This window comes from Carcharodon carcharias, chromosome 16, assembly GCF_017639515.1.
Source record: "Carcharodon carcharias isolate sCarCar2 chromosome 16, sCarCar2.pri, whole genome shotgun sequence".
Lineage (NCBI taxonomy): Eukaryota > Metazoa > Chordata > Chondrichthyes > Lamniformes > Lamnidae > Carcharodon > Carcharodon carcharias.
The window spans coordinates 109,201,346-109,224,196 of record NC_054482.1 but is presented as its reverse complement, the minus strand read 5'-3'; the positions used below and the strand labels follow the sequence as shown (position 1 = coordinate 109,224,196).

The following is a 22,851-nucleotide window of genomic DNA, read 5'->3' as shown; positions in this document are numbered from 1 at the left end:
TCTTCAGCTAAAGAGAAGAGAAAAAGTGATGAAATTTATACTGTTTAAGGGGCGGTTGGAGTGGGTGAAGTTGGATAGAGGGCCAGTGATAGGTGGAGGCAAGGGAGAGATTACCAGAGATGTCGTAGACAAAAGAACAAAGGGGTGTTAATGATAGTGGGTACTGGCTAAAGGAGGTGCTGATGGTGGCATTAAGGTCAGAGAGCAGAATGTGATAATAGCAGGAGAAGGGTAAGCACTCTGGAAAGGCTGCTTTCAAATCCGCAAAGGCCTGTTTGAAACTAGGCAGGTGAAGATTCTGAAAGGGTTGTTCAGACTCTATGGTTTTAGGTGGGGAAGCCGAAAGAGCCTTGAAGATGCTGGACATGCTTTGCTAGACTTAAACCATGACCAAGAGGCACTAAGAAGAAGGCGGCCCACCACCACCTTCTCATGGTCACCCAGGGACGTATAATAGATGTCGGCCTAGGTAGTGACGCCCATCCACTGACAATTGATACAAAACATTGATAGGATCAATGGGTAATGTTGCGAGTACCAAGGTAACCAGAGGCACCAGCCCTCTGAATAATATTAAGGAGTAATCAGGCACTGTTAGAATTTTAACTCTGGCATGACACTCTGTTATGGCCATCATGTCTGATTGTAAATTCTCCTCTGGTCTTAGGTTTTTCACCCGAAGAAGAACTTACCTCTTTCATTATCATCTTCTATCTCACTTATGTAGGAGGCCAGTTTCCTGGGATTGCACCTTTCTCCTCTTGACTATCGGCTATGCTAGTTCATTGTTGTGTTCTCCGCTAGTATCCTTTGGTGAGAGCACATTGTAGTCACAATATTAACATGCCTCTACTCATTAGCAGATACACGTGAGGGAAAAGGTTGACTTAATTTCTCCTATCTCATTAATTCCAGTGAGTAGCCAAGTCATGAGCCACAACCCTGAGTTCAATATTTGGCGTGCTTTGAGTTAGCTCATTTGAGCAGAGTGATGGTTGGCACACCATGATTATAACAGGCATAGCTGGTGATGGTTTGTGACAGAGTTCTCCCGAACGACCTCTGTAGAGAATTATTTTCCACATTCCCATCTTTCTGCTTCTAATTTCGCTCTAAGGGTTGTATTGAGATTCCAAGGGGGGATCCCTTCAGTTGCAATTTATATGTTTTTTTGCAGAAGGCTTCAGATTTTAAAAGTCTGAATATCAGAAGGGGGGTAAGTTCATCTTACATGTTAGCAGTACTGTAAACGAGAGAGGAAAATTCCTCTTGTGTGCTGTTTCTAGTCAAAATCTTACAGGCATGTTAAAAGAGCTGAATCAAAACAAAACATGATGTTTGTACTTGAGAGTAACTGCTGCCATGCCAGAGAGGTTGAGTGATACAGTGCAGAAGCAGACCATTTGGTCCTTTGCGCCTGTGCCAGCTCTTTGAAAGAGTTATCCAATTAGCGCCACTCGTCTGCTCTTGCCTCATTGTCCTGCAGTTCGTTCCTTTACAACTTTTTATTAAAATTCATTTATGGGATGTGGGCGTCGCTGGCTCGGACAGCATTTATTGCCCATCCCTAGCTCCCCTTGAGAAATATACATTTACAATTCCCTTTTGAAAGCTTTGTTATTGAACGTGCTTCCATTACCCTTTTAGGCAGTGTGTTCCAAATCATCATAACTCGCTGATAAAACAAATATCCCCTCATCACCCCCTCTAGCTCTTTTGCCAATTATCTTAAATCTGTTCCCTCTGCTCACCGAACCTTGCGCCTTAATCACTCTATCCACCCCTTTCATAGTGTTGAGCACCTCTATTAAATCGGCCCTTAACTTTCCCTGCTCTATCAGGAAATGTCTGAGCTTCTCCACGTTACTCGTGTTCCAGCTTTGACCTATATTAAATTAGTTCAGTTTAGACAGGTTGACAGTAAGAGATCTATGATTTCCTTCATTGTTTTTGGGTTGGAGAGGGGATAGATAGGCCAGAACTCCCACTCTTGATTCCTGTGCAGCGAACTGCATGTGTGTGAATTATAAAAAGGGAATACTTAAGATATGGGCATCACTAGAAAGGTTGACATTTATTGCCTTTCCCTTGCTGTTCTTGTGAAGGTGGTGATGAACTTTATTCTTGAACTGCTGCAGTCTGTGTATCCTACAATGCTGCTTAGGTAGGGGGTTCCAGATTTTGAATCAGTGATGATGAAGGATTGGCAATATATGTCCAAATCAGGATGGTCTGTGGCTCAGAGAGAACATAGAAGGATGGTGTTCCCGTGTCGCTGTTGCCCCAGACCTTCCACAACAGTAATTGCATCTATGTCGCTCCTTTAACACTGTAAAGCATCCCAAGGCACCTCACAAAAGCATAGCCAAACAAAACTTGACAGCAAGCTACATAAGGAGATGTTTGAAAAGGTGATCAAAATTTTGTTTGTTAAGTCTTTTTTAAAGGAGAAAAGAGAGGTAGGGAGGTTTAGAAGTGGAATTCCAGAACTTATGTCTGGATTTTCATTCTCAATGTGGATGATGGGGGGGGGGGAATGGGGGGGGGGGGCGGGGTGCGGCGGCGGGGAATAGGGCGGGGGAAATGACCTCTGATTCAGCCCACCCGCCTCGGGAGAAAGTGTCCGTAAAGGTGAGATTTTAATTTCCAGGGGCCAGGTGCAAGCTGGAGCCAGGCCAGCTGACCCAGAAAGAAGCGTGGAGTCAGCCACAGGGGCTGTTGGGTGCGGAGGAAGACTGTTTAAACAGCCCACCTTGATGCTGTGGGATCTTGTCCCAGTGAACAAATACAGCTCATGACCCCTGCTCAACCCCTATATCCCCTCATGCCCCCTACGCCAATCTCTGGCACTTCCATGCCCATTGACCCACTGTGCACTTTCTCAAACTTATGAACACTATAGTATGTAGTGGAGTGAGTTAAAAAAAAGCTTTGAAAAAATGTTTCACATTAATAACTTTCTCCTATGCTTGGAAAAAAAGGTATGGCTGCAACCTTAAAAAAATGCGAAATAGCCAGGCCCTCTGAAGTTTCAAAAACTGCAAACCACAAACCTTGAAACCACTTTTCTTGCATCAACAAACATCGTGAAATTGACCACAAAGATCCAAGCGCCTGAACTGTCAGTCAAACAATGTTTCTTCTGGGGAGCAGCTGTTCTCATATTCTAATAGTTGTCTAAGCTCTCAGTCAGGTATACGTAATAAGGTTGGGATCGGGACATGGGTGGAATGGCAGAGCTTATCATGGTGGAATAAGGCATGAGGGGGCCTGAGGGTGTGAGTGAAAGGTCAGATTTTGGCATAGGGGCATGAGGGAATATAGAGGGAGAGTGGGTGGGCATAACTTGGCATGGGGGCATGAGGGCAACTTTTTGAACTTTCCTATTAAAAGGTCCCCTCATGCAGACTAGGGTTCATAACTCCTCTAAGGGCCCGTGAACCACAACTCTTTAAAACCCTGGCCCAACTCCATGAAAATTGTGGAGGTGTAGGACATGCCTAACTCCACACTGGAGCCGGCCAGGTCTGGAGTGCTGGATGCAGGCTTTTGACAGGATCCAATCTGCACCCTTTATAGGCACTCCCAAAAATTATACAGCCCAGGAATGGAGTTGGGAATCCCCAAATCAAGACCCAACTGTCATTTTTAAAGGGCTCCCAAGTCAACCAGACTCGGTGAAAATCTAGGGCTTAGGGCCTAGGCAGCCGAAGACATGATCACCAGTGGTGGAGGAAAAGGATCTCAGGGGTGCACAAGAGGTCGGAATTGAAGAGCTAAGAGAGTTGTAGGGCTGGAAGACGATACATAGGATAAGGAGAGTTGAGACCTGGAGGGATTTGAACGTAAGGATGAGCATTTTAAATCTGAGATGTTGCTGAACTGAGAGCTAATGTAGGTCAGTGAGCACAGGGGTGAGAACTATATAGATCACTTGGAAGAAGAACTGTGGCAGTCCATATTATGACTTATTGGAGAAAGTTTCCCTTAATATTATATATACCTTGTGTTATCACTGATATCATAACTACAATTACAAAAAATATTATTCTCTGAAACTTTTTACTTAAAATAAATTTTCTGTAACATTGCAGCCACAATATAATCTAATTTGAAGTTATTTAATTTTCCTCCTGAGGATTAATATCAGGGAAAATTGAAGCAACAGCAAAATATTTTGGATTAACCCAGTAAGCATACATACAGTATTCAATATATTTGGAAAGAAAAATAATTACAGGACTATAGGAAAAGAAGGACTAGTAGAAGAGGAAATTGGGACTAATTGGATGGCTCTTTCAAAGAGCTGGCACAGGCACAATGGGCCAAATGGTTACCCTCTTTGCAACATCGTTCTATGATTCCATGATAGTGCAGTTTTACTTTTAAAGTAAATGATTAAAGAATTGAACAGACTTCCTGGCCATACAGACAATGAGGTCTGTGGTTTCATTTCACTGTTAAGTAATAATCTTGGCTTGACCAGCTATCTCAAGCATCTAATTTGACTGTACAAGGTTGTATGAGGCTAATTAGGATTCCTGAAGAGCCCCACAACATATTGGAGGAGCTTGTCCACCCTGCTCACAGTGGACTCGAACATAGTCCTCACACTAATGCATGAGAGATTGAGTTTAGTCTCCGATGTTAGACCAGAGTGGGAGAAAGTGATTCACTTTAAGAATATATTGGCCTTGGAAGGGACGCAGTTCAGATTCAAGAGAGCAATACTGAGGTTAACAGGGTTATCCTTATGAAGAGAGGTTGCGTAGATTACACGTTTATTCCTTTGAGTGATAAAGATTAAAGGGTGTTGTAATTGAGATGTTTAAGATGATTAAAGGAATTGATCAAGCTAGAGGGAAAAAAACTATTTATTCTGATGGGAATAATCCCAAACAAGAGGGCATCATTTGAAATCAGAGTTAGTCTATTCGGAGTGTTGTCAGGAAGCATTTCTTCACACAAAAGCCAGGGGAAAGCTGGAACTCTTTTCCCCCAAAAACTGAAAAAGGCTGTGGGGGTGGGGGGAAGGGGGTTAATTGAAAATTTCAAGACTGAGGTTGATAAATTTTTGTTCGATAAGGGTATTAAGGGATATTAGAACCAGGATGGTAAAAAATTAGAGCTAGGGTACTGATCAGCCATGATCTAATTGAATGGCAGAACAGGCTCAAGGGGCTGAGTGGCCTCTTCCTTGGATGAAAGAGTAAACTGGACAGCATGTAAGATGATCCACTATCACCTATCTTGAGCTCAATTTCAGCTCCATAACATTTCTGTTCTTTATGTCAAGATAGTCTTTCAGAGCTACTCAATCACTCGGTGGTGGACTTTGTCCTCTGTTCTCACATACGCTGAAGAATAATGTATGGCTGCCAGAAATCATTTCAGTTCAGATTTTCTAAAAGGTGTTAAGAGAGATTTATCCACGATATTCGGACAATCTTGGAACCCAGTTCCCTGGGGTAAAGGACCAGTTCTTCGGAAATGAGACTTTAACTCACTTGGCCACCCACTCGTCACTGCGTGAGCATTTGAAATTGAATTTGAGGTTCACCTATCTCCAGGTTGTACAAATAAACAACTTTATTTGACGTCTCCATTGCTCTTCGGCAATCATGTTATGATGTTAAGGCTGAGCAAGTTGACATGGGTGGCGCTGCACCACGTTACCATCACAATAATCATCCTTTATTTTTCACAGTAAGGTGTCCGCACGGCTAAAATGACAAAATGATACATTGTTGGTCGAGGGAAGGAGGGGAGGGGTGGCTGGGTGGAGTAGCAGGATTTTCATTGTACAGTAAGTTGACTTCAGCATCCCAGAAGGGAAGATTGATGATATCCCATTGAACGCTGTTCAATTTCTGCATTGACACACTAGGGAAGATATCAGCAAAACTAAACAAATAGTTTTTTTTTTATTATTTGTTCACAGGATGCTGGCAAGGTCACATTATTGCCCATCCCATAATCCCTGACCGTCTAGCGATGTAAAGAGGTTGACTCACTTCAGAGCTATTAAAAAATAACCTTCTGCAGGGCGATATTGTTTGTCAGTGGTGTTTAGATTCCTCAGGAGGCCTCAGTGAAAACTGACAGAACGCTCCAACATCTTGCTTATAGAACAGCAATCTGAGGGACCCACCCTGCTTAATATTGATGCACCATCATCCCCTGCAACAAGGCAACCCCAGGGACCCTCCAGTGACATCAACCCTCTCCTTGGGGAGCTTTGCTGATGATGAGATGCACCCAGGGGCTTCTGAAGGGTACAGACACACTCCCTGCCTCTCAATTACTTAATGATAGATTCTGAAATCTCTGTTCCCGTGAAGCATGGTGAGCCACCCAAAGGGAGAAAAGGTTTATCATTGCAGAAAGCAATTTTATTAGTTTTCAGCAACAGAAATAATGGGCTTGATTTTTTTTCTCTCTCTCTCTCTCTCTCCCTTGCTGGAACTGCGATCAGAGGCAGTCAGGAGCTAAAAATAGCCCCGCTAGCCAATCATAAGACCATAAAACCATAAGACATAGGAGCAGAAATTAGGCCATTCGGCCCATCAAGTCTGCTCTGCCATTCAATCATGGCTGGTAAGTTTCTCAACCCCATTCTCCCGCCTTCTCCCCGTAAGCTCTGATCCCCTTACCAATCAAGAACCTATCTATCTCGGTCTTAAATACACTCAATGACCTGGCCTCCTCTGTGGCAATCAACTGGTGCCCCAGCTCCAGTCCGACCCAGGGCCATGTTTTGCAGAGATGGTATTGGCGGAGGGGCAGTAAACCTCCAGGTCCCTACAGGCACGTGGGCTTGTTTAACCGCTTGGAGGCAATGGGGGGGGGGGGGAGGCCAGTACCCCAAGCAGGCCTAGAGGCCCTGCCTGCCTGCTGGGGTGCAGCAACAGCTACAGGTCACCCTGTAGAGGGGCTCACCCTCCACAGTGGTGGCCTCACTGCAAAAGCCATATTTTAATTTAAGATTTATAAAATTTGGAGGCCAGGCACTTCCATTTTGAAGCACCCTCTCTCTTACTCGCCCTCTGTTGTAGCTTGCTGCTCCTTTCAAGGTGGGAGGCATATGACTGGGCCCCCAGCTTCAAGAGCCCACCTGCTATTGTTAACCTGGCCATCAGCTGGCCATATCTCCCCACCCCCGGGAAAATTGAGGCCCGTGGCTGTATCAGCCCAGGAGTTGATTCACGATCCATAACCCATCCCAGCCTCTGGTTTCCATCCCTGTTGGAAAATTCTGTCCAATAAGTCAACAAATATAAGAAAGAAAGATTGTAGTTGTACTTCTGGCAGCGCTGGTTACACAGCTTGTGATATCAGACAGCCAGACATCTGATAACCACCTGGAATCCATGTTTTGGCCACGGGGTCCAGAGGTAGCTAGTTTGAAAACCTGTAAAAACAGAACCAATTCACACTCAGACAGCACATTTTCCAATCTCAGGATCAGTCCCAACACTGTTTCCAGCCAATAGGCACTTTTGGAAGTTTGGTCACTGCTGTAAAGTAGCAAACACTGCAACCAGTGTGCGCACAGCAAGATCCCACAAACAGCAAATGACAATGACCAGACAATCTTTGTTTTCGATGATCCTTCCTGAGCGATAAACATCGGCCGGGTCATCAAGGAAAGCTCTGGTACAAATGCAGATGCTGGAAATATTAAATGAGAAATGAGAAAATGCTGGAAACACTCAGCAGGTCAGGCAGCACCTGTGGAGAGAGAAACAGAGTTAACGTTTCAGGTCAACGATCTCTCATCAGAAGAATTTAAAGCCGTATTTCTAGCATTTTTCTTATGGTTATTGGAATATTGCCGTAGGATATTTTAAGTCTACCTGAGAGGACAGAGGGGGGCCTTGTCTTAATATCTCACCTGAAAGTGAGGGACAGTGAGTCTGAGAGCACAATTCCAGCACTATGGTCCTAGAAATACAATCCCAGCACTCTCCTGAGTTAGAAGGTTGTGGGTTCAAGTCCCTTCCCAGAGATTTAAGCATAAAAACCTAGGCTAGCAGTCCAGTGAGCCATTAAACCAAATGTCTGGGCTATCCTTTCAAACAATCATAAAAAAATCCCATGGCACTAATTCGAAGAAGAGCAGGGGAGTTATCCCCTGTCTCCCGGCCAATATTCATCCCTCAATCACCATCACAAAAAGCAAATTATCTGGCTAATGTCACGTGGTTGCTTGTGGCAGCCTGCTGTGCACAGATGGGCTGCTGTGTTTCCTACATTGACACAGGGATTACATTTCCAAAAGTACTTTGTTAGCTGTAAAGCAATTTGGGACATCCTGAGATTGTGAAAGTTGCTATATAAATGTCAGTTCTTTTGTACTCTTGGTGGCTTTAATGACAGGTAATTTTTCTATTGCAGATGACGATGAGTGTCAGAATACAACATTAACGTGTGGACTGAATGCAACCTGCACCAACACATTTGGGAGTTATTACTGCACTTGCGTGGAAGGTTATGAGTCATCAAAACAAAAAAAGGAATTCACACCAAACGATGGCACCACCTGTCATGGTAGGAACAACTGGTGGCCCGAATGTACAGGTTGCATTTGAATTCAAAAGCTCAATTTAAAAGAAGCTGTCAATTTTGGAAAGTTGAAATGAGAAACACTGGAAGCAGACTCTTGATCTATTAGTGCCAAATTCTCGAGAATAAGTTAAAACTATTAGCACAGAAACAGGCCAGCTGGTCCAACAGCTTTTTGTTAGTATTTAGGCTTCATACAAGCCACTTCTCACCTAACTACATCTCAAGCCTCTGAGCCTATCTTCTTATTCCTTTCTCCTGCGTGTGTTTATCCAGCTTCCATTCTGCATAGAAGCTTAAGAAATTGGAGCAGGAGTAGACCATTCGGCCCCTCAAGCCTGCCCTGCCATTCAACTAGATCATGGCTGATCTTCTATCTGATCTCCATTTTCCCACGCTATCCCCATATCCCTTGATACCTTTAATATCAAGAAATATATTGCTTTCAATGACTCAATGACTGAACTTCCACAACCCTGTGGGGTAGAGAATTCCAAAGGTTCATCACCCTCTGGGTGAAGAAATTCCTCCTCATCTCAATCCTAAATGGACTACCTCTTATTCTGAGACCATGTCCCCTGGCTCTTGACCCCCCCTCCCATTCCTGCAACCAGGGGAAACATCTTTCCACCCTGTCAAACCCTGCAAGAATTTTGTACACTTCAATGAGATCACCTCTCATCCTTCTAAACCCTAGATAGTATGGGTCCAGTCTCCTCAATCTCACCTCAGAAGACAATCCTACTGTCCCAGCGAGCATCTTTTATTCACCTCAGCTGCTCTCTGTGCTAGCAAGTTCCGCATCCTTACCACTCTCCGTGCAAGGGCGTTTCTCCCAAATTGCTTTTTGGATTTATTAGTCAGCATCTTATATTTACAATCCTTGATTGTGGATAGAAACATCTTCTCTACATTCACCCGATCAAAGCCCACCATAATTTTAAAAACCTCTATCTGGTCTTCTCTGAAAAATAAATCTTCAGCCTTTTGGGTGTGAATCCTTCATCAGCACTAGAATAGCTGCAGAGAAGAGGGCCTCCATGAGACTGATCAAAAAAATAAGAGGGAAGGGGAACGGCAACACGAGAATGTCAGAGGTATAGACATTCTGTTGGCACTTACACTTAATCACGGCCTGATTAAAAGTTGGTAAAAACCCATTCTCTGCCACTTTGTAATCGTAATTAGCATATCCGTGCACTTGACTTCCCCTCTTTTGACTTAGTCACTCCTGTGAAGGTAGTCACCCCTCTGCCTGTTACCAGGGCTGACGAGATGGGAGCATTTTCATCCCGCAAGCTGCAGTGGACCAAGAAGGTGACCCACCACCACCACCACCATCACCTGGCATTGCCGGCAACACACTAGCCCAAGACTGAAGTGACAAAAAGAAACTCTTATCTGTGGTTGAGAGAGTTATGAGTTCAAGCCCAAGAAAACGTGTTTCCACTGACAGGAGGGTCAATAACTACAGAGATTTAAGATAATTGGCCAATGAAACAGACGGGGAGGCAAGGATAACTAATGATCTGGAATCCACTGCCTGAAATGGTGGTGGAAGCAGATTCAACGGTCAAAATGGAATTGGATAAATACTTGAAAGAAACAAAAAATTGCAGGGCCCTTGGGAATGAGCCAGCAGATGGGAAGAACTCAAAGGGCTGGCATGGTCATGATGGGCCAAATGGCCTCCCTTTGTGCTGTCAGATTCTACATGGTTTGAGCTCTCAGCCTAGACTTTATACTCTCATGTTGAGCAGTGGCTCAACAGTTAGAGGCGTTTTGTGGTTGAGATGTTAAAAGCTGACAACCTGCCTGTCCAGCGGGTCGTGTGAGCAGTAAAGATTCCCCTGCCACTATTCCAAGAGCAGGCCAAAGATTCTCCTGGTATCCTGGGCGATATTCCACTCCAACCAACACTGTCAAAAGTCACGTGTATAATTTTGGTTGTGCGGTAAGGCTGGCAAAAAACATCTCTTGCCTTCAGAACGGCAGTAATAAGCACTTTCTGACATAAATCACAGCCCATAAAATATTGAGAGTTATTAAGAGGGCAATAGCAAATGAGGAACTCTTTCAACTCTAAGAAGCTGTGGATGCTGGAAGGCGGGAGGTTGCTATTGGAGTTTGAAGACCAAGATCGATGAAATTTTTTTTTTAGGTAAGGTCCCAAAGGATATGGTGCAAAGTCAGGTAAATAAGGTTGAAATACAGATCTACCTTGATGGCATACTCCTAATCCTAATGTTACTATACTACTAATCCTGATGTTCTCACGCCATTTCATGGTCGTAATTGGCTTGAGGATTAAAATCCTCACCAATGGCTGGGCCTACATAAAGGCAAGTGACCAATAGTGACTCGAAACCAATGCAAGTAAAGATGGGCAGAGTGAAAGGTGAGCTACCTATACACTATTGCCCATTGAACGGCAAAGCAGGCTCAAGGGGCTGAATGGCCTACACTTGTTCCTCGATTGTTCTCATGGCCAGCGTTTTGCCTTCCAATGGGCATTTCATCAAAACTCGGAAGACTCTCCCTCGCCATCTCCCGTCACCCATCGAGAGGAGAGGAGGAGGGTACCCACCGACCCGATGGGTAACGGAGGTTCCATTGCACTGACTGCCAGAGCAGCAGCTACTCTAGTGAACACTGACACTTCTGGCCTTTGTAAGCAATGTGGAAAGCTGTGAAAACCCCACTTTAGAAATATGCAGCAAATAATTGATTTTCCCTGTTCGGAAGGTGGTAGAAAGTGAATTAAATATGATGAAACCTTAGCCATGATTTTAAAAAAGACTGCAGTTCGCTGTACATTTATAGACATTGATGAATGTAGTGGAGACTTTGCTAAGGGCTGTAGTGCCCATGCTCACTGCCAGAACACAATTGGAAGATTTTATTGCTCCTGTTTTAGTGGATTTCAAATATCTGCAGGGATTTCAACTTTCAGACTGGAGTCTAATTCCACCCACATCATCTGTGAAGGTCTGTTATTACAGTGGATGAAAAAAATAATCTTTAGACTAAAAAAAAATTAATCTAGGATCTCTATGAACTTGTTATCAAACTTTTCAGAGCTAATTTGGCACACTTTGCGTCAGCCGGCGGGGGAGGGGGGAGGTGTGGAGGGATGTGGGGGAAGAGGAGGGGAGGAGGGTGAAGGGACAGGATAAGGAGGGGCGGGAAGAGTGGAGGTTGTGCTGGAGGGGAGGGTAGGAAAAGGGATGGGAGGAAAAGGGAGGGAGGGTAGAGGAGAACAGAGGGAAGGAGATGAGGGGGAGGAGAAGGGGAAGAGAAATGGATGGGGGAGGCGAGGGTAGGAGGGTTTAAACCTCAATCCCAAGACTTGAGTTCATGATCTAGGCTGAATGTTGAACCCTAGTGCATTTACTGGGTTGGGGGGGGTGGTGGGTGGGTGCTGCACTGTCAGTTGTCCCACCCTTCTGATAAGGTTATTAAACTGAGGCTGTGTTCGGGTGGGTTTTAAAGACCCCGTGACATTATTCAAAAAGTAGATAACTCACTCAACATCCTTGGCCAACAGCCCTCCCTTTGCCAGTACTAAAAGATAAATGATCCTTCCTCATCTTAAAGGGCAGGATTTTTTGGCCACGCCTGCCATCAGAATCTTCCAGTCCCACCAAAAATCAATGAGCTTTTGGCTGGCCTGACGCATCCCCTATGGCAGAAGATCCCAGCAAAAGTTGCTGTTGTGGGATCTTGCTGCATACCAATCACTGCACTGCACCACCAAGTAATTATTGTAGGTGAGATATTGGTATTTATATAGCTAGTCCAAATCAGTTTCTGGTCAATGCTAACCCCAATATCAACATCCTGGGGTTATCATTGACCGGAAACTGAGCTGGGCTAGTCATGTATATACCATGACTACAAGAGCAGGTCAGAGGGTAGGACTCCTGCTGTGAGTAACTCACCTCCTGACTCCCCAAAGCCTGGCCACCCTCTACAAGTCACAAGTCAGGAGTGTGATGGAATGCTCCCCGCTTACCTGGATGAGTTCAGCTCCCACTCAAGAAGCTCAACTCCATCCAGGACAAAGCATTCTGCTTGATTGGCACCATATCCACAAACATTCACTCCTTCCATTACTGACACACAGTGGCAGCAGTGTGTACCATCGACAAGATGCACTGCAGGAACTCACCAAGACTCCTCAGACAGCACCTCCCAAATCCATTACCGCTACCATCTAGAAGGACAAGGGCAGCAGATGCAAGGGAACACCATCACCTGGAAGTTCTCCTCCAAGCCATAGAACCATAGAAAGGTTACAGTGCAGAAAGAGGCCATTCAGCCCATTGTGTCTGCACCGGCCAAAAAGAGAGAAAAAAAAACTAACCTCTCATTTTAATGCCACTTTCCAGCACCTGCTCCATAGACTTGCAAGCCACTCAGCATCCTGACTTGGAAATATATCGCCGTTCCTTCACTGTCACTGGGTCAAAATCTTGGAACTCCCTCCCTAACAGCACTGTGGGTGTACCTACACCACATGGACTGCAGCGGTTCAAGAAGGCATCTCATCACCACCTTCGCAAGGACATTTAGGGATGGACAACAAATGCTGGCCTAACCAGCGACACCCACATCCCATGATTGAACATAAAAATTCTGAGAGATTTGAGAACCTGCTATGTAGAATCATAGGGCCTGAAATCCATTTTCAGGCCTGAAAAGGCCTCCAAATTCCTTAGCCCAGAGGTTCAAGGCTAGCCCGAATTTGGGGCTCAGACCTCATTAGTACTATTCAGGAGAGCTGCTGAGCTCCTCCACCTCCGCAGGTCATTCATCCATTTTAAAATGATCACAGTTGAAGCTGCCTGCCTTGCCCAAGGTAAATCTTGGGTGGGGAATATGGAGTGTCAATGGAAGGGAAGGCCAATCAGATGGGAGGAGCACTCATGCACCATCTGACTCCCCAGGAACACATTTTTAAATGCTTTTAAAATGGAAGGTCATCATGTGATGACTGTATAGGCCACTGAAAATCAACATCACAAAAACAGATTACAGTATCTGGTCACACCCTGTCGCTGCTTGTGGGAGTCTGCTTTGTGCAAAACGACTGCTGCGTTACAACAGAGACTACACTTCACGATTACTTCATTGACTGTAAAGTGCTTCAAGATGGTCCAGCGGACATGAAATGTGCCCCCTAAAGGCAAGTCTTTATTCCTGTGAGATGCCGTTCCCACCTTGCCTACAGGCCAAGAGCTGGAAAGTGGGATTCAATTGAAGATACAATAGGCCGAATGGTTTCCTTCTGTTGCCATAAATTTTCTCTGTCACTGGGGATGAATATTAGGCTGGACACTGGGAGGAACTCCTCAGCTCTTCTTCCTTTCTTCCCAGAATCTTTCCCATCCACCCATGAAGGTAGATGAGGCCTTGGCTTAGCAATGCAGCATAAGGGTGACACCCACCAATGGTGCAGTTCTCCCTTGTTACTGCATTGAAATGTCAGTGTAATAAGTATGGTTATATTTAGTGTGTAATGTACCTTTAAGAACAGTACCTGTTAGGCAAGATTACATGATCTGTCATAACCAATAGGAGAGTAGCTTGGGCTGCCTCACCAGTCAGTGTGGAGATAGAGTTGGAGTTGAAAGCACACGTGTAGTTGCTGCTGAGTATATTGTAAATAAACTTAAAGTTTCCACCAAGAAGTGTCTGCTGATCAACTCTATCATTAATAGCACAACTCGGCCACCCTACAACAATCAGCCTGGATTATGTCGTCAAATCTGTAGAGTGGGGGTTTGAACCCACGCCCAGCTATCCCACAGTGTTATTCACTGACATCCAGCTGACACCTGTGAATGAACTGAAATATTTATTCTTCACTTCTGAGGTAAAATCATCTGAGGATTTCTATGTTGTCAATCCGACAGACAGCATTTCCTGACAATTGGGTGTATTTTCAGGGGCTGACCACTGGGTTAAACTTCTACACCATGTATTACTCTAATAGGTTAATCAGCTACAAAATTCACTTTTCAAAAGTTCAAACTTAGTAATCAAACTGTTTTCAAGGGCATTAAAAGAGAGGTGATTTATTAGTTATGTGATAATTATATGTCAAGTGATCAGCATTAGGCAAACTGAATGACTATGACGTTGATGGGAACGGTTTAGTCGATAATAAAATCTGACTATGTGCCGGGCACCTGGTGTTTGAAGTTAATGATTTTATTTCTCTGCTGCAATTTCAGAGATTTCAGAGAAGCCCTGCCATTTAAGTAGCGAATGTCTCTCTGGAAGGATTAATGATACCTTACATCAGGTAATGCCACATCTTGAATAAGATAAGAAAACCATGCATAAAAACAAGGTCTTTTGTGCCTTATAATAAGATTGTGCGTCAAATGACCTGAAGTGCAAACTGCTGTCATTTTGCAACAAACTCATATTTTAGTAATAAATTGAGACCGAGACAAACATCTGTCAACTTTGATAAGGCATTTTGAGGAGATTTTCTGATGGCTCAGTTCTTTAATGGCTGGTTTTGCTGAGGCATATTTTCTCTTTAATTCACTTCTTAAAATGCAAGGCCGGCATTTATTGCTGCCCTTGAGAAAACGGTGGTCTTAGTGGATCACCGCAGTCTGTCAGGGGGAAGCTGCACTCACAATGCTGGTAGGATTTTGACGACAATGAAGGAACAGTGATATATGTCCAAGTCAGGATGGAATGTAACTTGGGCCAGAGACCTGGAGATTATGGTGCTTCTTTTAAGCATTTCTAAGATGTGGATATTCCTGACAGGGCCAGAATTTATTGCCCATCTCTAACTGCCCTTGAGAAGGTGGTGGTGAACTACCTTTTGAATTGCTGCAGTTTTCCATAGCTGTTTTGACACAAGTTGCTTGCTTGGTCATTTCAGAGGGAAGTTAAGAGTCAACCACATTCTTGTGGGTTGGAGTCACATATAAACCAGATCAGTTAAGAATGGCACGTTCTTGTTGCTGTAAATTTTTTCAAGAAGACGCAGTTAAATGTGATTAGGGCAGTTGTGGCATATTTTGGACATTGCATAATTCCAAGTCCAATCAACCGGGTTTGGTGTTTTTTGACAGCTTAGCAACATAAAGGAACCACAGGTCATCCTGGAGGAGATTGCTCGAAACACCTCTGGAACCCTATCAGCCACTGATGTGCTTTTATACGTTGAAGTCCTTTCACGATCAATCCCGGCACTGAGTACAATCAACAAGAAAATACCTGATAGAAGAGAAATCACCAATGTCACTGTGAATGTAGGTTGTTCGAAATATGCAGTTGCCTTTGTTTCATCAGCTGATGAACTTTTGAAGTCTTCATATCCTCTGCTAAAATTCCAACTAATTGTGTTTGCCTTTATATGCACACAAACTCCAGGCACTGGTTAAGACAGTGAACAACCTTTTAAAACCAAATGAAATGGCTGTGTGGAATGAAATCAAAGAAGATGAAAGGACGAAGATTGCCACAAAACTGCTGCACACTATGGAGACATCAGCGCTTGGCATCTCACACCACTTGAAAAGGACAACAGAACTCGTGTTTAAAGAGAGCGATATTGGTGAGTTGAGAGTAAAGAAGTGTTGCTCTTTAGTTTATGCATTCAAATTATCCCCATGGGGTCATCACAAGTTTAGGTAAATTTGTGCTTCTCCTTTATAAACATTTAGTTATCATGTAGCCTTCAAAGACTGCTTCAACTCTGCTGGTGTTTTTTTGAGTCAATATTTTTCATGTTGCCTGCAGCCCCAGTATTTCCTTCAAATTCCAGTGTGCTTTGATCTCAAGTAATGTTTTATAGGAAGGAAGAAAGACTTGCATTTTTGCAGCATCACAGATTTCACGATCACAGGATATCCCGAAATGCCAAGAGAATGACATTGTTTGAGCGATCATGCGGGAAGAGAGGCAGCCAATTTGTTCACAGCCAGCTCCCACAAATAGCAATGTGTTAAGGGCTAGCTAATCGGTCTTTTAGTGATGTTGCTTGATGGGGTAAATATTGGCCAGAACAGCAGGGAAAACTCAACTGCTGTCCTGGCCAAAATAGTGCAATGGGGTTGTTTATGTCTACTTGAGAGAGCAGACGGGCCTCAGTTTAACATCTCATCCAAAAGACTGTACCTTAATTGGACAGGGCAGTGGAGATTCCCTCAGTATTGCACTGAGACCATGCTATACATATGTTTAAAGACTGCCCAGAATAAACAAAGGGCCTTGAATATGAGTTTGTGAGAAGAAAATCACCAAACAACTTGAGTGTAATTTGTTTGTCACAGCTTGCTTGGCTTGCATAAAAGATTGCTACACTGTAAAAGTAATTCACCATGCAAAGTGATTTGAGACACAATGGAGTCTAATTTCAACATCGCTGTGCCTATTTGATTGATGTAAACTGGGAGCTGATTACTGATTTAGCAGGTCAGAGGGATACACCTAATCCTCACAGATGTTGGAGCTGCTGCTAAATTAATTGGAGCCTTTACTTGAGTGGCCACAGCTCCACCTGGAATGCGTGTGAGTCTCATTTTAATATTGAAATGAGGCTCCTGCCCCAAGCTTCAGGCAATCTAGACTCCTGTATCCATTTAATCATTCAGTCTTGTTCCCCCACCACCCCTCTGCTCAGTGACTCGTGTTGGCTCCCAGCCAAATAACAGCTTGACCTTAGAATTCTTATCAGTGTGTTCAAACCCCTCCATGGCCTCAAGCATTCTTGCCCATGTAAAGTCCTTCAGCCTTACAACCCTCAAGATTTCTCCGTTCTTCCAGTTGTGATCTCTTGCCCACCCCTTGATTTCCTTCGCTCCAACTATGCAGCCATGCCTTCAGCTGCCAATGCCCTAAGCACTAGCATTCCCTGCCTAAATCTCTCTGCCTCCCTACCTCTCATTTAACTCACTCTTATGAACCATTCCCTTTGCCTAAGTTTTGGTCATCCATCCTGATACCTCGTTATGTGGCTCGGTGTCAAATTTTGTCTGATAATCCATCCTGTGAAGTGCCTTGGGACATTTTACATTTTTAAACGGGTTAAGTGAGAGTTCTTACGAGGGAGATGACTAGAGGATCATGTGACATTTACATAGAGACAAATGGAAATGTTCTACTTTTAGTAGAAGATTACCTGTAATAAAAAGGCAAATTTTATGCTAATAGTATGAATCAATTATAAAGAAAAATGGTTCAAGTCATGTTCAAGCAATCCAAGCTGCCAGGAAACAAAGTGAATAGGAGGCTAGTTAAAAAAAAAAGCTATAGTTAGTGGAAATCTGATATCAACACAAGCAATGCAGGAAACAGAAAGCACGTCAGTCACCATTTTTGGAGAGAATGGGCAAGTTTTATTATTGTGTTAAAAAAATTGTGGTGAGGAAGAAATAGATCATGAATCATGAATCACCACAAGTTTCTGGATGATTTGCACATCACCACATTGCAAAAACCTGGAGCTCACCCTCCCGGTAAGTGTGGAGCAATTTGCCTTATTGCAACAAAATAAACGTGCCACAGAAAGTTAGGGCTGGTACTTAATAGCGTAAGGACTCTTATAATGATGAGATTTGTGTTCTTGCAATGTCATATACTCTTGGATGTCCAAAAGTGAAACATTGGAATCTCTGGTGTCTCTTTGCTGCAGGCAATAAGTTATTCTTTGAAGTTTTCAAATTTAAAATTTTACATTTTTTTATGTTTTCTTGCCCTTATTGTCTGTTTCCTTTCTCTCTCTTAATCCAATTTTACCTTCTCTTTCTTAATTATTCTATCTGGATCTATTTTGATGCTAATTGACCCCACTTCCTCTTTGGACTTTCCTCTCCTTCTCTCTCTAAGTTTAAATCTTATTAGTTAAGGAGATAGCCTATTGGTCCAGTAATTTACCGAGACTCCAGAGGCCCCATTGCCCTCACTGAGGCCATTATCAGCTTTCACTTCCCTCAAAAGAATCCAAGCCAAAGGGTGAGTCAATAAATCTAACAAACAGGGCACGCCAGTATATCCTGGGCCAATATTTATGAGTCATCATCACCATCATCATTATTATCATCATGTATGCTCTTCCTAAAGGCTGGTCTTTGGTTCATTGTAGTCTTTCCATGTTTCTCTGTCTTGTACCAGTCTTTTCGTTTACTAATAACTTCCTTCAATTTTCAAGGCATCCACCATTGATATTCTCTTCCTTCCTCTTCCTCTTTTTTCCCTTGAAATCTCCACTCTGTCTCTGACTGGTCTGTTTCCTCTTAAGGTGTGCCTTACCCAGTCGCTCTGTATGTTCCTAACTACGTTCAGGAAATTTCTTCATGAGTTCACTCTCCTCAGCACTTCATTGTTTGTTACCTTTTCTGTCCTTTCCGTTCTCCTCCCAATTCACATTTCAAAGCTATTGCTCAAGTTGGCCTCCTCTTTCCGTAACGTCCAAGTCTCACATCCGTACAAAAATATATCCCAAATCAAGCTCTTCACAAGTCAATTCTTGAGTCGTTTATCCATTTGCGAGTATGGACCTGAAAAATTAGAGGCAAACAGGTGTGTTGATGCAATAATGCTAAAGCAGGCAGGAACAATAGATATACAAAAATTTGCAGGGAAAATGGAGTGGAGATGTCAAGCCTGCAGAGGTGACAAAGCATGGATGAGGATTCCAACAGTCAGAGGGATTGATGAGACCAGATAGATGTGGGCAATGGTATTATGTAGGCCATCTTGACAGTGCAGTGAAGTGTTGGTAACTGAGACAAGCTGACAGTTAAGCTGCTAGGAAATGCAAAACTCGAATAACTATCAATAGCCTCTGTAACAGTGAACTGAAATATTTCTGTTTAAATTCAGCATTGTGTTCTCGATTCTTACTGTGAATTATTTACAGGCCTTGTTACATTTTACTGACAGGTGTACAGTCTGTGTTTATATTTAGAAGTGTCTGAACAGATAGGGCTGACAATTCTCGACTTATTAATAATATATATTCTTATGCTTTCACAGCCCTTAAACTATATGCTTTCGATTTAAGCCACGATAAGCACCCCCATCCTCATGCCAGCTTAGATGGGAACCACATAAGTATTTCTCAACAGATGACTGAAGCAGCCAACTCTAATGGTAGGTAACAATACTTTGGAGGATCAGTTAATCGTGTGGCTTCCTTGTCCTGCTTGCCAGTAATATCTATCAAAAATGCTCTTTTGTATACCATTAGGGACGCTCACAATCATTTTCCTGCAGTACAATAGTATTGGCCCCCTACTAAAACCGTCCAATGGTTCGCAAGAGAGAGACCTCAATGGGACGTTAATGCGAGAAGACTACGTTGTGAACTCACCCATTGTTGCAGCAGCTATTAAAGTAAACCCTCCAACTCTGTACCTCATGGATTATGTAACATTCACACTGAAGCACCTAGAGGTCAGTACCAGTACATGTAATGGAGATAAAGTGTGCCTCTGCTTAAGCGGGAGGCTGGAGGAGGGACTTTGCAAACAGGAAACAAATATAAAAATACCTGGAAAAACTCAGCAGGTCTGGCAGCATCTGTGGAAGGGAGCACGGTTAACATTTCGAGTCCGCATGACTCTTCAACAGTACGAAGGAAAAATAGAAAAGGGGTGAAATATAAGCTGGTTTAAGTGGGGTTTGGGATGAGAGAGCTGGATAGAGGGCCAGTGATAGGTGGAGATAACCAAAAGATGTCACAGACAAAAGGACAAAGAGGTGTTGAAGGTGGTGATATTATCTAAAGGAATGTGCTAATTAAGGGTAGAAAGCAGGACAAACAAGGTACAGATAGCCCTAGTGGGGGTGGGGTGGGGTGAAGGAATCAAAAAAGGCTAAAAGGTAGAGATAAAACAATGGATGGAAATACATTTAAAAATAATGGAAATAGGTGGGAAAAGAAAAATCTATATAAATTATTGGAAAAAACAAAAAGGAGGGGGAAAAATCAGAAAGGCGGTGGGGATGGAGGAGAGAGTTCATTATCTAAAATTGTTGAACTCAATATTCAGTCCGGAAGGCTGTAAAGTGCCTAGTTGGAAGATGAGGTGCTGTTCCTCCAGTTTGCATTGAGCTTCACTGGAGCAATGCAGCAAGCCAAGGACAGACATGTGGGAATGAGAGCAGGGTGGAGTGTTGAAATGGCAAGTGACAGGGAGGTCTGGGTAATGCTTGTGGACAGAACGAAAGTGTTCTGCAAAGCGCTCACCCAGTCTGCGTTTGGTCTCTCCAATGTAGAGGAGACTGCATTGGGAGCAACGAATGCAGTAGACTAAGTTGAGGGAAGTACAGGTGAAATGCTGCTTCACTTGAAATGAGTGTTTGGGCCCTTGGACGGTGAGGAGAGGGGAAGTAAAGGGGCAGGTGTTGCACCTTCTGTGTTGCATGGGAAGGTGCCGTGGGAGGGGTTGAGGTGTAGGGGGTGATGGAGGAGTGGACCAGGGTGTAACGGAGGGAACGATCCCTACGGAATGCTGCCACGGGAGGTGAAGGGAAGATGTGTTTGGTGGTGGCATCATGCTGGAGTTGGCGGAAATGGCGGAAGATGATCCTATGAATGTGGAGGCTGGTGGGGTGATAAGTGAGGACAAGGGGGACCCTATCATGTTTCTGGGAGGGAGGAGAAGGCGTGAGGGCGGATGCGCAGGAGATGGGCCGGACACGGTTGAGGGCCCTGTCAACCACCGTGGGTGGAAAACCTCGGTTAAGGAAGAAGGAAGACATTTCAGAGGCACTGTTTTTGAAAGTGGCATCATCAGACCAGATGCAACGGAGGCGAAGGAACTGAGAGAATGTGATGGAGTCCTTACAGGAAGCGGGGTGTGAGGAGCTGTAGTCGAGGTAGCTGTGGGAGTCGGTAGGCTTGTAATGGATATTGGTGGACAGTCTATCACCAGAAATTGAGACAGAGAGGTCAAGGAAGGGAAGGGAAGTGTCAGAGATAGACCATGTGAAAATGATGGAGGGGTGGAAATTGGAAGCAAAATTAATAACATTTTCCAGGTCCAGACGAGAGCATGAAGCAGCACCGAAGTAATCATCGATGTACCGGAGAAAGAGTTGTGGGAGGGGGCCGGAGTACGACTGGAACAAGGAATGTTCCACATACCCCATAAAGAGACAGGCATAGCTGGGACCCATGCGGGTACCCATAGCCACACCTTTTATTTGGAGGAAGTGAGAGGAGTTTAAGGAGAAATTGTTCAGTGTGAGATGGAGGAGAGTAGTGGTGGATGGGGATTGTTCGGGCCTCTGTTCGAGGAAGAAGCTAAGGGCCCTCAGACCATCCTGGTGGGGGATGGAGGTGTAGAGGGATTGGACGTCCATGGTGAAGAGGAGGCGGTTGGGGCCAGGGAACTGGAAATTGTTGCTATGATGTAAGGTGTCAGAGGAATCACGGATGTAGGTGGGAAGGGACTGGACAAGGGGAGAGAGAATGGAGTCAAGATAGCAAGAAATGAGTTCCGTGGGGCTGACACGATTGGTCTGCAGGGACAGTCCTGTTTGTGGATTTTGGGTAGGAGGTAGAAGCGGGCCATCCGAGGTTGGGAGACTTTCCTTAGTTCTGCTGAAGGGTCATGTGGACTCGAAACATTAACTGTGCTCCCTTCCACAGATGCTGCTAGACCTGCTGAATTTTTCCAGGTATTTTTGTTTTTGTTTTCGATTTCCAGCATCCGCAGTTTTTTGCTTTTATCTTTGCAAACAGGAAAGTGCTTCTGATCAAAGTACAAATGGCAGCAGACCGCATTTGTTCAGCAGACTATCAATATGCAAGGAGATCTGAATTAATCATCTCCATGTGTATCAAGACCTCATGTACTGGGACACCTGAATGGAACACCCCCATGTCCATCAAGTGGGAACTCGTTGACAGGTCCCTTTCCAACTCAGAAAATAATGATACTTTGAAAATAAAATCGAAGAGCATGTTTTTCATTTAAAGACTTTTCCTAGTGGGTGTAGTGGATTAAGGTCACAATCAGACAGGCAAGGAGATTGCAGAATTGGATCACAGTCTATGCTGGCCTAGCCAATCTGACCCCAGGTGGCAGGGAAAATTCAGGGAAAATTCAAATGGGAAGAACAAGCCAGTCCTGTCCACTATCTGTGAACAAAGGCCATTCCCCCTAGATTTAATAACCCCATTAATCTTGGCATCTGTTATTCAAGTAGCTAAAATTTTGCAGAATGTTGAATAAATACAAAGTAAATAAATAATTTAACTAATAAATATTTAATCCTTAAACAAGAGAAGTTGCTTGATAA

At 43.9% G+C, this 22,851-nt stretch overlaps 1 protein-coding gene across 1 annotated transcript in view; it reads left to right on the top strand.

Annotated features, from left to right (window-relative positions):
* Positions 1-22,851, top strand: part of adgrl4 (adhesion G protein-coupled receptor L4) — a 132,879-nt gene that overhangs the window by 46,738 nt on the left and 63,290 nt on the right. The window contains exons 3-8 of the mRNA XM_041208878.1: positions 8,398-8,550; positions 14,805-14,875; positions 15,669-15,848; positions 15,970-16,153; positions 19,576-19,692; positions 19,790-19,995. Of these exons, the coding sequence (XP_041064812.1) occupies positions 8,398-8,550; positions 14,805-14,875; positions 15,669-15,848; positions 15,970-16,153; positions 19,576-19,692; positions 19,790-19,995 (911 nt within the window). The remainder of the gene's footprint in view (positions 1-8,397; positions 8,551-14,804; positions 14,876-15,668; positions 15,849-15,969; positions 16,154-19,575; positions 19,693-19,789; positions 19,996-22,851) is intronic.